General features: G+C 36.1%; 1 protein-coding gene across 3 annotated transcripts in view; it reads right to left on the bottom strand.

Annotated features, from left to right (window-relative positions):
* Positions 1 to 973: 973 nt before the first annotated feature.
* Positions 974 to 16,706, bottom strand: part of NLN (neurolysin) — a 37,763-nt gene continuing 22,030 nt past the window's right edge. For 2 of the 3 annotated variants that reach the window (XM_071425315.1, XM_071425317.1), the window contains 6 exons: positions 14,548 to 14,914; positions 12,944 to 13,145; positions 9,629 to 9,815; positions 8,456 to 8,584; positions 7,816 to 7,952; positions 3,010 to 3,543 (listed from right to left, as the gene is read on the bottom strand). In XM_071425315.1, the coding sequence (XP_071281416.1) occupies positions 3,409 to 3,543; positions 7,816 to 7,952; positions 8,456 to 8,584; positions 9,629 to 9,815; positions 12,944 to 13,145; positions 14,548 to 14,914 (1,157 nt within the window). In that variant the 3' untranslated portion in view covers positions 3,010 to 3,408. Of the gene's footprint in view, positions 1,015 to 3,009; positions 3,544 to 7,815; positions 7,953 to 8,455; positions 8,585 to 9,628; positions 9,816 to 12,943; positions 13,146 to 14,547; positions 14,915 to 16,706 lie in introns of those variants that run through there. The other variant, XM_071425316.1, reaches the window with a different exon arrangement.

Raw genomic sequence — 16,706 nt, forward strand, 5'->3', positions numbered from 1 at the left:
GTGAAGCCAAAGTTCAATTTGAATTTCTAATACAAGAAAATAATAATCCTTAACACAGTGAAATTTTAAGATACAATTCTAACTTTAAAAGCCATCTGTTTGTTACAGACAAAAACTACAAATTACTTCCTCATTTATTATAGTGAATACTTACAGTTGGGCTGGAATAAACTCAGACTTTTATGGTTTTGAAATTTAATTCAGGGGAAGCCTAGGTCTAGCAGCTCCAGAATAGGCTAGGCTTTGTCAGCTACCTATGGCATGATTTTGGCATGATTTCATATTTGTGATTGTTTCTGGCAGTGTCAAGGTCATCAACTCATGTTTGCAAAGCAGAAGCATTCCCTGTTTTATTGGGGTCCTCCATGTCATAGCCTTAGAATAGTGTCAGATAAAGTTATAATATAATATAAACATAATAAATATAAACATAATAAATAAATAAATTCACCTGGTATGCAAATACACAAGGAAAAAAGGAAATAAACCCAAACCTCCAAAACCAAGTTTGAAGAGCACCAAACCATAGTCACCTCATTTTGTTGTAGCCCAAGCGCCGTCCAGGGCTCTGTGGGCAGTTTCCAGTCTCTGATGGTGAATGAAGGCACTAAACCAAGAAGGTCTCTGGGCTCTTGCTGACACCACAGGGATTTTGTCCTTGCCCCGTCTTTTTCCTATACAAAGTTTTCTACCTCTTATAGACAGGTGCAGAAACAGAAACCAGGTTACTTTTCCTTTCCAACATCAGGTATTTAGAATAAAAACGTGAACATCAATTTCATAGAATCATAGAATAAGTTTTAGTTGGAAGAAAAAAAGGCATTTAATCCAAACCCAATTTAATTCAGAGGGCTCCAGGAAGCCAATATAAAACTTAGCAGACAAGTTTGATATGTTACCACATTAAGATTTTCATAAGCATATCAGAACATACCCATTAGTCTTCTGTGTTGAGTGTAGTGTTTAGCCATAGGCTGATCTGACTTAATTACTGCCTGATGAAGGAACTGGCTTCTACAAAAACAAATTACAGTAAATCCTATTCTTTGGGAACAGATATAGAACATAACACTTTCATTTGTGGTTACAATATGGTTTAGTTTTTTTCTCCCTACACACATGGATATCCATTTGCTGCTAACATAACTGTACAATCATGCAGGCATTTCCACACACGAGTAATAGCAGACATTCTCCTGCACTTCAGTATCTTGGCTATTCAACACTGTACAACACACAAGCACACAGACTAAAAGAGTAAGAAAATTAAAAAGTCAATTAAATTGTCATAATTACCATCAGTACTGTTCTAAATCTAACTTTTAAATCACATGACTTTTTATCACCACGTATTTTTGGCTGTAATTACTGTACTTACAATTATCTACCTTGATCCAAGACTGCTGATTTTATGCAGAGAAAGGTCTCCCTCATGTGGTAGGAAATCTGCCTACCAACTGTAAAATGAAAACTGTGTCTTTTTCATAATAAAGGTTCTATTGCTTAGATTTGCAGATTCATTTGGAGAAAGTATCACTTAGTATGTTTTTTACAATGTTTTCATTCTTTGGAGCTATCATTACAGTGTGAAAGAAAAAAAAAACATACTAATAAGACAGGATCACCAGAATTTTAAACATGTATAAAAAGATGGCAAAATACTGTAAGCAAAATAATGTAAGGGAGATAAATCTAGGCAAAATTCATAGGTTTTGGGATTATCTTGTATCCACCAGTTTTCTCAGCTTTCCATTCTGGCCATACTGATCACTGTTCAAGATGTTCTCATACACATGATCGATGCATTGCCTTTTCATGGGCCAGCAGACTGTGGCCTAAAATTGTAACTGACTATAACAGTTAGATTTGACTTAATTGTGTGGTCTGGTCAGACTATAGAGTTAATCTGTTTTGGCTACAAATAGTTATGATTCCTCACATCTAACTGGTGCAGTTCGAAGGTAAGTCCATTCAGATTTTCTATTCCAGAAACTAATTAAGCTCATTTTTAACTCCCTAGTTTCAATGCTTTAAAAGAAAAAAAGGGCCAAAAATAAAGTTTCTCACGTTGAGAAACATTCACAAATTCTGAGAACAATCCCAATTTTAGTTTTTTCCCCCTAAAACAAATTGACAGCTTTGACCCAAAGTGAATTATATGCTTTCTTTTGCTGAAACAAGTCTTTTGAGTTGACCAGGCACATTTTCTTGTCTCATTGTTGAACAATAACTATAGACTCCTACCATGTTTACAACTGTGGTTTAAATGTCAAAAATGTATTGGCTAGAAAATAAAATTTAGAAGCTGTTTATATCGTGCCGTAATAGTACAACCACAGTAAGATATGATACCTAAGACAAGAAAAGTGCACTTGGATTAGCAGCTTTATTTGGATGGTGTAGAGTTGGCTTGTAAGACTACTTTTTCCTGATTTTGCAGAAAAACTGCAGAATAATTCCTTGATTACTTTCACACTCTCACAGCTGAAATCATTAAATCTATTGCACTTTTTTGTAGCATCTCTTGCATGCCACACTGGAAAGGAACAGGAAAACTTTAATTGTCTTTTATCATTCCCATCAGGGATATCTTATTTCCTTCCTTCCTTATTTGTATCTCAAAATACTTAAGAAGCCAACTGAAGTCATTATAATTGCTCAAATGCAATATTTCAATGCCTGTGTTGATATAATTTGGAAAATAAAGACCTGATTTGTGGTTATCAACAGAAAGACTGTTGGAATAACTGAAAAAGTCACGGATTTTGACTGATTTTTTCCTTTTTAGTTATACTTCGTAAGTATATAAATGGTACAAAAATTTAACATGCATCAGGATTAGGTCTAAAAGTACCACACAAACATCTCTGCTATAAAGGTATCTGGGGGAGGCTGTCAGTCTTGAAACTTGTCAGGCAGCTGGACTGAATTCAAACAATGACAAAATCAAACACACTTCCTATCCATCAGAGACACTGGTGAACCATCAATACAAAAGAGAATAGAGAATAAGAATGAATCTGTTTCCTTTATTGCTGGTTATATTATTTTTATCCCCTTCAGTTTTAAAATTAATTCACAAGACATAATTTAAATGCGTCTCTTAAAAGAAAAACATGGCATTAACTCCTCATATTGATCAGTATTAATTAATACTATTTCATAAAAAAATTTAAAAATTACCATCCAATTTCCTCAGCTTTTGCACATCTCAGAATTTTTTTCCCTGATGTTGAATTTTGTAGTCCTATGAAGTTCTGTTTTAAAAGTCACATTTTTATTTATACAATTTAAAAAATCATCAAAAAATGACCTAGTTTCCCTAGAATGATACATAGTTAAAATGTGAAATACACTGACATTTCCAGCTGATTCCATACTTTATGCCATTACCAAAGAATCATAGCTTCACTGAACACGTAATCCCTTACTCAATAGGAAAGCTCTCTGGCTTGGTTTACGCTCCAAGAAATTTTGTAGCATATCCATTCCATCCAAAGATCCTCCAGGTTTCAAAATGTGGTTTCTGTATTTCATCCCAGCCTGACAGAAAGTAAAGCAGAATGTTAGTACTTCTTATTTTGCCCACTGCCCCCTTTTCTGTATTTGTTGCATATTTAAAAATCTATTCATGATAAAACAACTTTCCTCCTTCCAGATTTTCCTAATATCAAATTAGGATATACCAGGATATGTCACAAGTATAATATAGATCTGCTGGAAGAACTCAAGAGAGCAGAAATTTGACCAGTTCTAACGAAATTATTTTTCTTGTGGTTTTACACTGGTTTTGAAGCTATAATCACAACTTATCTGAAGACATTCTATAAAGCATAACAAAAACACAACCTCCTTAAAATATTCAATGAAGGATTACCCCATGACTGATAGGCAATAAGAGGGAACCCAACATCCTTTCTCTAACCGATGATTTCTCTTTCTTTAATCTTTGTTTGGATAACACAGAAGATACTTCAGAGATGAGATAGGCCATAGCATTGTGGAATGGCATGGCACTTGCACCCAAGTAATATACACAGTTGTACATATCATACAAACAAACACATCTAATACAACTATTATAGTATATTAGAGAAAATGAAGCTTAACTCAGATTTTAATTTAAAGAAGAAACATTATTACTTCAGAAAAAATGGATTCCTTTAAAAAAATTAATGAAGTTTCTGAGAAAACAAGTAATGAGGAGTTTCTTAACAAGAAGTTGTATTTTAAGGAATGTATATATCTGAAGAATTCTGGGCTTCTGAGATGTGACTACGAATGAGAAAATGTTATTTTGCATGCGCATTTCCCAAATGCTTCTGATATTAAAGAAGACAATGTTCTTCCTTTTAAGCAGTGTATACATATACACTTCTCCCACAATTCAACAAGAACACATTGCTTCCTCATGACTTCTTGGGGGTTAGGATTTTTCCTTTTGTTTCTTCCTCTCATGGAGTTTTGTCCCATATGTTGCTAGGAAACAATAACTACCAATACTTAAGAAAACAAAAGATGTAGCTGTGGGTCACAACAATCCATCGGAATGGCCCTGGCTGGAGGCGGTTAGATCTGTCAACACAGAGAAAAGGTGAGGGGACCTGGAGGTTTGGGGCTGGGCTTCTGGTCAGTCTGGTTTCCGGGTTTGTGGGAGAAGGGCGCTGTTTGCTTTTTCCCTGCTGCCTGACCACTTGGAGCTGAAATATTAGGACTGGCTCCTGCCAGACCCTCTGCCCACCTCGCGCTGCAACAGCCACTCCTGCATGCTGAACTCAGAGATCCCTGTCTGCTGCAGTTTTCCTGCACTGCAAGTCTGTTTAATTATTTTTTTTCGTTTCTCGGCCGTTTGGTGGGGGGTCCAGAGCCAGCATGTGGGGTGTCCCCGTATGGGCCACCTCTGCACAGGAGCCTGGTAATCGTGACCAGCTGCCACTCATGACTCCCCGTCTGGGCCGAGCCGCCATCCCCGCGTGGTCCCTGAGCTCGCGTCACAGCGCCCCCTGCAGGCGCGGGGGAATCACAGCACTGCCCTGCTTGGCCCGGAGCCAGCAGCGCCCCTGCTGGCTGTGACCGGAACTGCACCAAGGGGAAATGGGATAAACCGCCAGGAGGTGACTTCATCGGGTGCTCTGGTTTGTTTGCTGTTATGGCTTGTTTGCCTCGTCATACAGACATAGCAGTAAAGAACTGTTATTCCTTTTCCATATCTTTGCCTGAAAGCACCTTATTTTCAAATTTACAATAATTTGGAGGGAAGGGGTGTCCTATTCTCCATTCCAAGGGAGGTTCCTGCCTTCCTTGGTGGACACCTGTCTTTCAAATCAAGACATGACTGTACTGTAAAAACAAGCGAAGGTGTTTTTAAGTGATGAGCTTCCATGACTTAATTGAGCTACCATTTGCATTGTCTGAATTACAGCTGGAAAAATCTAAAATAAAATAAAAATAAGTTAAAAAAATCACTGACGCGTTGTTCACATTTCACAATTGTTAGTTTGCTGAACATCAGCAGCAAATGAATATATTGTTCCTTATATTTTACAACTATTTTTGAGTAGACTTGAGTCTTTGCTGTTACCCCTTCAGAGCCAGAATACTGATTAGTTCTAGGGAGACCAGAGGTTAGTTCAGATAATGTACAAGAATTTAGGAGGTTGGCTACTAATAAAGTTAGAGTTAATTGTTTGTGGAAGGATTTTAATACATTCAATCTCTGAAATTAAGTTTTATAACTGTTGCTCAAAACAGAAGGAGAGGTTTAATTAAAAAAGGAAGAAGTAAGCCAAAGTTCTATAAGACCTAGTCATAATAGTGTAACCATTTTCCTTTTCTGCTGTTCAGAAGACTAGTCTAAATCTAGATATAATGAAGTACAAAAAACATACTGGTATCTAGCATTTGTTTATAAAAAATTGTTTGTCCCATCCTGTGGGATGCTATCACACTTATTTGGGTTAAAAGATAACTAATTTGAAAAGATAACATTGAAGAGGGAGAGAAAAAAATCTCCACAGCTATCTGTGAAGTTATATCAGCATTCACACAAAGTGTTTGTGTGCACATATGCCAGACAGCAAGTGACACACATAAATAATTATCTTTCTGCCTCATTTTTTAGCCTGGATAACAGGCCTCACAATAAAAGAGGCACTAGCTGTCTTTCAGCTGTTCCACAAAAATAGTCATGTTTAGTGTAATTAATTTATTCTCAAAGGCTCCCATATACAGACAAAGAAACAAAAATTTTCACCAAAAAATCAGAATAAAAGACATCCATCAGGAGAAGTAAAGGTAACAGAGCCATTTTGCCAAACCATAGCTTAGGATTTTCACTGTACAGTCACTTAAATCAGACTTTTGAGACTAGAGAGTAAAACTGATGGAATAAAAGTGCGATGGCACTGGAGGGATATGGACATACCAGAACAAAAAACTGACACAAAGCTCCACAAGTTTGGCACCAGCACCCTTAACCATCTTTCCCAAATGCTAGCAGTTATAAAAGCCAGCAAATCTGATCCTTCCTGAAATACCATTTTTAAGATCGATATGAACAACATTCCATTAAAATTTACTTTATTTACTCATTTAACTTTACACTTCTTCTCTACTGTTCTTATTTATGACTGGCTATATTCCCAATGAACAAGCAGGTATATTTATTCTCATATGTACCTGTCATGAATCCCTATCCCTTCAAGGTCAATCTTAACCTCCAAACCCTATGTCACTTCTTCTCTCAAACTGTGAAGTTGGCTGTTTTTCTTCATAAAACCCCTTTTGGGTTTTGTTGGCCTAACCACTGCCTCAGTTTCACGGTCTTACCCCGTCCGCATGATTCTCTTTCAACTCCTCTCTTTGTCCAGATCGAAATCTAATCTTGTTTACTGTCTCCATCCTCTAGAGGGATGGACAGTTCTAGAAGTTCTGGTTGCTGTGATAAGTACAGGGAGGAAAGAAGGCAAACTCCAGGGGAGAAAAAGGACAGCCATGCATTTTCTACTCTTTCCTTTATTTCTCTCTTGTGTATTTCTATCAAAAGGAAGAACTAGTGCTGGCAGCTGAATCAAGAACACAGTTAAGAAGATCAGGAAACCCAAAATGGCAGAACTCACCTATCTCATCTGCAGCACCTCCACTCAAGTCTAATACTATAATCTCTGAAAAACATCGCTAGAATTGGCAGGACTACTAACCACATCACTAATTATCCTTTTTCTCTGCTGGAGGCGGAAGAGGCTGGAGAATTACTCTAGGGAAAAAAGACCCAGTAAATCTAGAACCTGTTAATGATTTGGACTTCAAAATGGACCTGGGATTTAAAGTGAAGATGAAACAACTTTCACATTACTCTGTATTGTGACAGAGAAAGCTCAAAATAAATTCAGTTTTCTAAATAATAACTACATAAAAGGACCATATAATTCAGGTACACAGAATGTAATGGAAATTTAAAAGAATCAGAGCACCACTATCATACAGGTTTCACAGCAGATGAATATGCATCTGCTCTTGCAATGGAGGAATGTTTTTTCAATCAGAGGAAGGCATTAGACAAGGCAACACAATATCTCAAAAGTACTACAGTATTAAATATATGGTGATGTAAGAATTGCATTAAAATTCAAGTGCTCTTGGAAATTTTAAAAAGGTTTTCCTAAAGTTACTTTTACACATTTTTTTGTTGATCTGAACTCGACAGGTACAGTAGTAGTACTTGAGATATTATACTTAGGGGTTATGATGGCAATAAATGTGGTTTCAGAGACAAAGTGCAACAGAAGAGTTTATCAAAAAGTATTCATCACCTACCTTTGGATTCATTATTCCTTCTTGCTTAAAGCAGCTATAAAAGATATCCATGGAAAAAACTTCACTCCACAGGTATCCATAGTATTGACCATCATAACCACCTGCCAAATGTCCAAAAGTAGCCGGCATGTTTGTTCCTTGAAAAGTAGATTAACATCAAGTTATTGAAATCAAATTCAGTTATTTCTTTGATGCATACAGTACTTCAACAATAAATTAATAAGGAATTTATATCAACTACTTTGAAACTTTTAGCATAAAGTTTAGCATAAAGCATAAATAATTTGAGTATGCCTCAAATTATTGAACATAGTCTGTTGATAACAAAGGAAACTCAATTTCCCATTTTAGGCTACTTGTACATCCAATACAGATGTGACAGAACATCCAATGTGGAATTCACATCATGTCACTCTAAAATACATCCTGCAAAATGCTAAGTTTTATATTTAACTTCAGAATCTTCCTTCAGAAGAGGTCACTAAGATCATCCTAAATTTAAAAATAATTATTTCAGCTTTATTAAGTAGATTATTCCATGAACAGTCCTGGTTTTTGTATGCCGAGCATTACTGAGAAAGAAAGGCATGTTAAATTGAACCATTTGGGCATGCTGTATAAAAGCTTCATACTTACATACCTGGGGTGGCAGGAATTCCTAGAATCTCCATACAGTATTTAGCATATTCATCTGCTGGGTCAACAGACAGCTTTGTATGCAGTGCCTGGTCAACTTTGCTCAAAACAATCTGACGGAGGGTTAGAAGGCCTAATTGGGTAAAAACATTTAATTAACCAGCATCAAAATAGATGGAGTTTCATTTTCATCTCTCCTTCAAAGATCTCAACATGCATACTGAATTATTAGAATTTTTGAGTTATATAATTTCCATCTGAATTACTCCACTTACAAAGAGTTGGGAAGCATAGTTTTAAAAAAGGAATTATCATGCTAAGCCCCCTCTTTTGATTATTACTTTCCTCATACATTAAAACTAAAATAAAGCAGATATTTTAAAAGCAAATTTTCATTTAAACTGTTTTTAAGAAACTACAAGATATGACCCTTTACTCAGACAAAATGCTTATGCAGCTAGAGTCTGTGCAAGCCACAAGGACAAAGACTTCTTGTTTGGGATAGGAAAGCAGTATGAAATAAACAGGAGTAGGTTAAGGATGAATTGATTGCATAAATGGGAAGATCTGATTACAAGAATAAAGAGGTGAGAGTGACAGAATAATAATGACATGATAGGTAATGACGTGTGATTACAGTCTCAGTTTGGAGATATGTATAAGGTCTACAACAATGCTGTCTGGGATATGTTATGTCTGTTCAGCAAATTTGCAAGTAACTTTCATATCTGTTAAGTGTTGCATGCAAATCAAATGTAGACAATACATGTAGCTATACTATGTCTTGCACAGTGCCTGTTCTGGACTACATTTAAGATTAAAAAACCACAAAAGCCACACCTGACTACACCAGACTACCTGACTACACCAGACTACCCTCCTCTACCTACTACACACACCACCAGTTTTAAACAAAAAAAGCTTACAGGTTAAAATTTACATGGATAGGAAGGATACTTTAGTTCTGGAGCTGGCCTGGAAAATCAGAGCTGCTGCTGTTCCTGTAAAGAATTCTACCTGTCATTGTAGCCTTTTTTAGTGGGGTTCCCACACAAATAAACACAAAAAGACAGTGTAAGTGTAAACACAGAAGAAATTTAATAGGCTTCTTACATTTGTCAGCTTTTTAAATTACATACTTTTATAAATGTACTTTGGGGAGAAAATGCAGATATACCTGTATTAGCAAGTCTAGAGGCAGCAAGTTTCTCCAGGAGAGTGTCTCCAACGTGGGTTGCATCTTTATAGTGTCTTGACATCCGTTGTAGTGGCTCTTTTTCCCACACCCAGTTTTCAAACATTTGTGAAGGTACCTCCACAAAGTCTGTTTCTACATTAGTTCCACTAAACCTTGCAAAATCAGTCTAGGAAAAAAAAAGCCATTTAATTAAATTAAAATAGAAGCTGAGATTTTTAGCAGAATATAATATTTCAGATGTCAAGATTTCAGTTTAAATCACAGGAAAAGGAATTGTTTGAACATAATAATAATAATAATAATAATAATAATAAAATTTAAAGAAAGGAGGTAAAAAATCAGACATAAGGTTATTATCAAGGAGTAAAGTACTCAGTAGTTATATAGTGAATTATCTACTGGTACAGAACAGTACTCCAATTTTTTTAGTATTATTGATTTTTACCTTTAAGGTTATGACAGCAATACAAATGTTTTCATGCTGTCCTGTGACAATGATATAATTTCTAAATTATTACAGATTTTTGTTGTATTACTCCAAAGTAAAATAATAAACTCCAACTACGCACTTTAGAAAGTTTATTGTATTGCAGTCTACCACATTGACTCACAGACTTTACTTAACCAACTTATTCTATTAAGCTTTGCCCTATTTGTCATCATTTGTAATATATGTGGTTAACATACAGAACAACTTTTTTAGCCAGTAATTGATAGACTGACATAAATAAATCGTAGCAACCTTATCCATTAAAAGTTTTCAAATCTGACACTTTGATAAAAGAATCTTTCTTCTGAAAGCCAAACAGACCGGAACTTTTTTTAATTTTAGTATCAGCAATAACTTCATGTTTAAGAAGCTCCTCTAATACCTATTTTGAAGAAAAGTTTGTACAGTTAAGAATCTTCACTAAAATATACTGTAAATCCAAATATATCTAAGAAGTCACCTCTGAAAGACAGTTGTTCAAATACACAGAAATTATTTAATTTCATAGAATCATAGCATCATAAAGGTTGGAAAATACTTTTAAGATTATCAAGTACAGCCACCAACCCAGCATCACCACCCTGTTCAACATTAAGCTGTTAACCTATGTCCTCAAGTACCATATTCACACATTTTTTGAATCAATCCACCATTTCCCTGGGCAAACCATATCAAAGATTTACAACTCTTTCAGAGAAAAAAAATTTTACTAATATCCAATCTAAACCTTTCCAGGTGCAACTTGAGCCATTTCCTCTTGTCCTGTCATTGATTGCCTGGGCGAAGAAGCTGGCCCCCACCTGGCTACAGACTCTTTTCAGGCAGTTTTAAAAAGCAATAAGGTCCCCCTGAGTCTCCTTTTCTCCAGGCTAAACACCCCCAGCTCCCTCAGCCACTCCGCACAAGACTTGTGCTCCAGACCCTGCCCCAGCCTCCATTGCCCTTCTCTGGACTCTCTGCAGCCCCTCAGTGCCTTTCCTGCAGTGAGGGCCCAGAGCTGGACACAGCACTGGAGGTGAGGCCTCAGCAGTGCCCAGCACAGGGGGACAATCCCTGCCCTGGCCCTGCTGGCCACAGCATTGCTGATCCAGGCCAGGATGCCATTGGCCTTCTTGGCCACCTGGGCACAGCCTGGCTCCTGTTCAGCTGCTGTCACCAGCACCCCCAGGTCCTTTCCAGCCACTCTGCCCCAGCCTGTGGAGCTGCCTGGGGTTGTTGTGACCCAAGGGCAGGACCCAGCACTGGGCCTTGTTGAACCTCACACCATTGGCTTCAGCCATGATCCAGCCTGCCCAGATCCCTCTGCAGAGCCTTCCTATCATCACCCCACCCTTGTCTTGTAATAAGTCTATCTCCTCTTGCCAGCCCAATTTTATTTATTTTCATTCTCATCAACATACTAACAAAACATTTTAAGCGCTAGAAGAAAAAGAATTCTCTGTTGTCCTCTCTAAGAGCTGTTGATATTCTTACAGTCCATCCTCTGCTGGAAAATAGATCCTTACAGGATTATAGCTATTTACATACAATACAGGAGAAGTGAGCATGGCAGCTGGGCACACAGAAAACACCAGAGCAGTGTGAGAGACAAATGGAAAGCAGACCTCTGATCTGTGTGAAATTCTAGAGCAACTCAAGTACATACGCATTGGAATTGTTGGCTTCGGCTGCCATGAAAGGACTCCAAAACACTGAGGCAAATCCTCACTGGCAGTCAAAATGTTGTCAGTTTTGTACTGTTTTATACCAATGCCAAATGTGTTACACTTATAAACATCTTCTATATTGCCTAGGTTTTATTCCTCAGTTTTTGATATCAGAAACACCTATCAAAGGGTTGATAAAATAATAATTATATTTCTACCTTTAAGATGATTAAAAAATATCTAAGCAATTATTAACTCTGGATGTAATATATGGATTTCTGTGATGACGTTATTCTTTATTCTGCAGTCCCAGTCTCTAGGATCATGGTCAAGAATTAAAATCTAGTATAGGTAAATTTTCCTTGACTTTATTATTTTGTATTTGTTTATACAGAAGATGAAGGAAATGCTACAGAAAATCTGATTTTGTAATTAACTATGTGAATTTTTTGGTGTGTGAATACTGAATCTCATCTCTTTCTGAAATATAAAATTTTCACTAGGTGAATAATAAATGTATCATTTGGCAGTATCAATTTTACATGCAAGTAAAAATGAAAACAGAAATTTTAAAACTTTATTGGTACCTTGATGGAAAATCTGAAACTACCTTCAGTTATTTCTGGTCACTGCAATAAACCTAACCTGTCAGATAGGAAAAAATAAAATAGCTTAGGCAAGACCTGTTTTATGCTTGTGATGTCAAGAGAGATAGGTCTCAACAGTACTAGATGCCAAAATGCTGCAGGTCAACTAGCTTCAGAAATTATTTTCATTCCTAGGTATAGCAGCATTGTTTTGTTTCTAATACTTGGTTTCTAATGCCATACATCTACAAAACTAGAAGTAATAAAAAGCCGTCTGAACAAAGCCATGACTGAACATCTTCACTGTACCTGTACCTGTGATGAATGGACTCCTGCATAATGCAAATGCAAAAGTACATGTTCCTACAAAAATGTTTTTCATAAAAAGGTGTATTTATTGCTTCAGTTTTAAAAAAATATTAAAACTAAAACCGACTTATTTTTTCAAAAAAATAACCAGAACTCTGCATATGTGCTTTACTAAAATAGAAACCATCAAAACAGAATATACCTTGCTTTGAGACAGTTGAGAAAGAAATAAGTCTTACACTGGAGTAGAAACATCACTAACCTGTGCACATATCTGATGCATTACGTGACCAAATTCATGGAAGTAAGTCTTTACTTCATCGTGTCGCAGCAATGATGGTCGATCCGACACTGGCTTTGTGAAGTTGGTGACCAGAGCAGCTACAGACATCAATCTGCTGCCGTCAGAGAGAAGACAGCCGGGTTGTAGACCAAAGCAGGCTGCATGCCCATACTTTCCCTCTCTGTGTAAGAAAATACATCAGATACTATCTTCAAACCACAAACCTGCTCACCAAATGGTGAAGCCTGTTCAAGAACAGGGACAATCAGTCAGTTTCACCACACAAAGTTTTACACAAAAATGTACATGTTCTCATGACTTCTAAGACTCAATAACTTAAGAGCATAAGAGGAAAAAAGCCCCTTCTACTCTCATACTGAAATCACAACATTTCAAGATTTCCAGCAGCATTTAAAAGAACCTGTTTTTAACTGAAAAGCTGAAAGTATATATACTTCAGATGCCAGTTGTATTTTAAACTGCTACTGCAACAGGAAGAACTAGATTCTGTTCACTGATGCAATTTTTTTTATTATAGGAGGTAAAAGAATACAGTAAACAGCATTTTCACTGTGATGCAAGAGTTTAAAGAAAAATTATTTTGAAAATTTTGCCCTAAAGTATTCAGTTAACTACTCAGATTAAGTCAGAGGAGTCTTATTGACACATTTCCTCAGCAATTTGCATGATATACATAAAGGTGGAAGCAGGCAAACAGGTGAAGGAGATAGGTATGTTACCCTAAAAAGAAAAATTTATTTACTACTATATATATTGAGTAGCCCAATTTTCTTAGGCCAGAAAACATTAAATCAACTTACATTAAAAAGAATGTCAGCAAATTTATCACATGATAAATAATCTAAAAAATGATAATCTAAAAAACCCTACACCAGAGCAAAAAAAAAAAAGTAGTGACAAGTAGCCAAAAAGGATTAGCCCAGAATAAATCCTGTCAAACCAGTTGAGTCTCCTAATCTTTGAGAAAACACAGATGATACTGTAAATAGCTACAAAGACAGCTGGAGAGCTACAGAGATCAACATGGAAGTAAATCTGAATGTGTGCTCAACACCAACCTATTCTTGGTATTGATCTATTTGATTCAGATGTCTGGACAACAGGGTAGAAAATACACATAAAGTGTAAAGAGGAACTAGGAGAAACTAGGAACCTTAGCAGACAGAAATATAATTGATCTGAGCAACAAACTGCAGTAACACTTAAACAGGAATAGTACCTCCAGTTTAGAAAACTAAAACCCAGTAGTATACTAGGAAGGAGAAAAGTTCATAGATGCAAAAAATTATGGACAACTGACTAGAGAGCAATACTACCAAAAATGTGAATGAAGTAGCAATGCTTCATAAAAATGAATTTATGGAAGAAATATGGAAGTACTTAAAAAAAAAAAAGTGTAAAAAAATCTGAATACAGTCCAGAGGACAACTTAATAAACACGATATTAATCTTGTCAGTGGAACAAATATTTACTTCCAAATGCATTAAATTTTAATTAGACAAGCAGCAAATATTAAGATAAATTCCATTTTAAACACGTAAGCAAAACACTAAGTCATTACCTGGGGTAAAGATCCAAATAGAACTGCCCTAGCATTTCTCCTGTTGATTTATCCTTTACTGTATAAAGAGTAACACTGTCGTGCCAAACATGAGCACTTTCTATTTGCTCAAATTCAAGTCCCAGCAGCTTCTGGTAAATATTCAGTAAGCCTTCTGTAACAGCCTCAATTGGGAAGTATTCCTTCAGTTTTTCCTGATCTATGGAGTACTTCAGCTCTTCAGTTTTGCTCATATAATAATGAAGATCCCATGCATTGATTCTTCCATCATAATCAAAGTTTCTTTCTTTACATTCCTCCTTCTTCAGTTCTAGAATGAATTGTCTTTCTTCCTCAGCCAAAGGCTTTAGCTTTTTACTCAAATCATCTGAAAGAAAGATTGGCTTAGAGTCAACTTCCATGTTCCTTATCTATTCCTATAAAATGCACTCTACACTTCAAGCACATACTCCAGAAGTGGGTGTTTCCCATTCATTCACCAACAACAAGCAACATCTGCTTTCTTGTCCTAAATGCTATAAATGATACAGTAGATTCCATGTAGGCCAAAGAGTGGTGTGAAGGGTTAGTTGAATTTAGACTTTTTCCAAGACATCATAAACGAAAAGTAACACTAAATATTTATGTTTGAATGCTTTGATTTTATGTCATGTAATCTCAGTATTCCTCATACATTTCTTCAGCAACAGCCAAAGACTAGAACTATTGTTAGTTACTGGAAGGAAGTGCAACACAAAATTCAATACTTCTAGCTAAAATTCTGTAAAAGATCCAAGAGACCCAAGAATTCTTGCCTATATGATGTCTGGATTCTACACTAGCAAAGCTTCTAGATATTAAAGTCTATGATTCAAATTATTTCCAATATACTTTCCTTGGCAGCAGACATATTTAATGTAAAATATTTAAGCTTACTGACACTTCCATACAGTACATTCTGAACTTATTCTCTTGTAAATATTTCTGGTTTATCAGAAACTTTTTTCTTCATTAAGAAAGCAATGTTCATTGTTGATATCTACAGTGTAAAATTTGGGAATTGCCACTTCTGTTTCTAGGAAGGCTGTAACACACTAAATGCATTTGCATGATTGAAATACTGTTTGCAGCTTGTACTGTGCTAAATTCAGAATATGTCATAGGAGAGAATGCTCTTCTTCCTAGATGTAAGATCAGCTTATGAACACTTGATTTAAAACATGATTAGATAGGAATAAAGTAGAGCAAAACACAATGTCATGCTGGTAGCTGAGGATATATCAAAAGAACAAAATAGAAAGTGACAATTAATTTGATGCATGTTCTCCCTCTGTGAGAATTACCATGACGCATGATATGCTAACTTATGTGTGTCAGCTTCAAAATAAATGAAAAAAACACAGTATTACAATAATATAATGGACAAAGAAAGTCTAAAATACTTCAAGTACACTTAAAACCCCTAACATTTAATAAAAAATCAAAACAAAGTATTTGTTAATTGTCAAGTATACTGAAAACTGGAATTGCCAAATATGGATCTGATCTGATAATTGAGCATTTAGGAGAAATGCAACAGAATTATGGGTTTAGAAAGAGGAGCATTTGAACCTCTTTACTGAAGCATAAACACCCTGCTACCAGCAAACATACCTCATTTTTGTGCTAATTTCCTTGGGGGGGTTACTTGTATGATACATCAATATACACTCCTAAGTTGTGTTAGGACACAGTAATAAAGGAACACATATTCAATGGAGCTATCAGAGAGCAGAGGTTAACTCTACATCCAAGAGTGCACTGACAATGACAGGAGGACTCTAAATTCATTCATAAACAGCTGTGTTTAAAATTTTCAAGATACCTCTATTTTCAGATCAAATTCCATTACAGGGCTTTTGAATTCCAGATTTAATCCTTCAATCCAGATATAATTTTTAAATTCAGCTCATGGAAGTTGCACCATGTCATACACCAAAAAGACACCAAGGCTACTGATTCACAAAAAATTGGGAATGAAAAGATGCAGTTCTGATGCAGCCTTTTGAACTGATAAAATTGCTTAAGCTGCACATTTTACTCTGGTTCTAAATTAGGGTAACTGCATTTTGGGGCAGAGAAAGGTTTAATCACTTGCTTATGCTGGCTGTCACAAAGTATTTGTGACAGCCAATATAAGC

This window comes from Agelaius tricolor, unplaced genomic scaffold (genome assembly GCF_023055355.1).
Source record: "Agelaius tricolor isolate 1412-34295 unplaced genomic scaffold, bAgeTri1.0.p SCAF_4, whole genome shotgun sequence".
NCBI lineage: Eukaryota > Metazoa > Chordata > Aves > Passeriformes > Icteridae > Agelaius > Agelaius tricolor.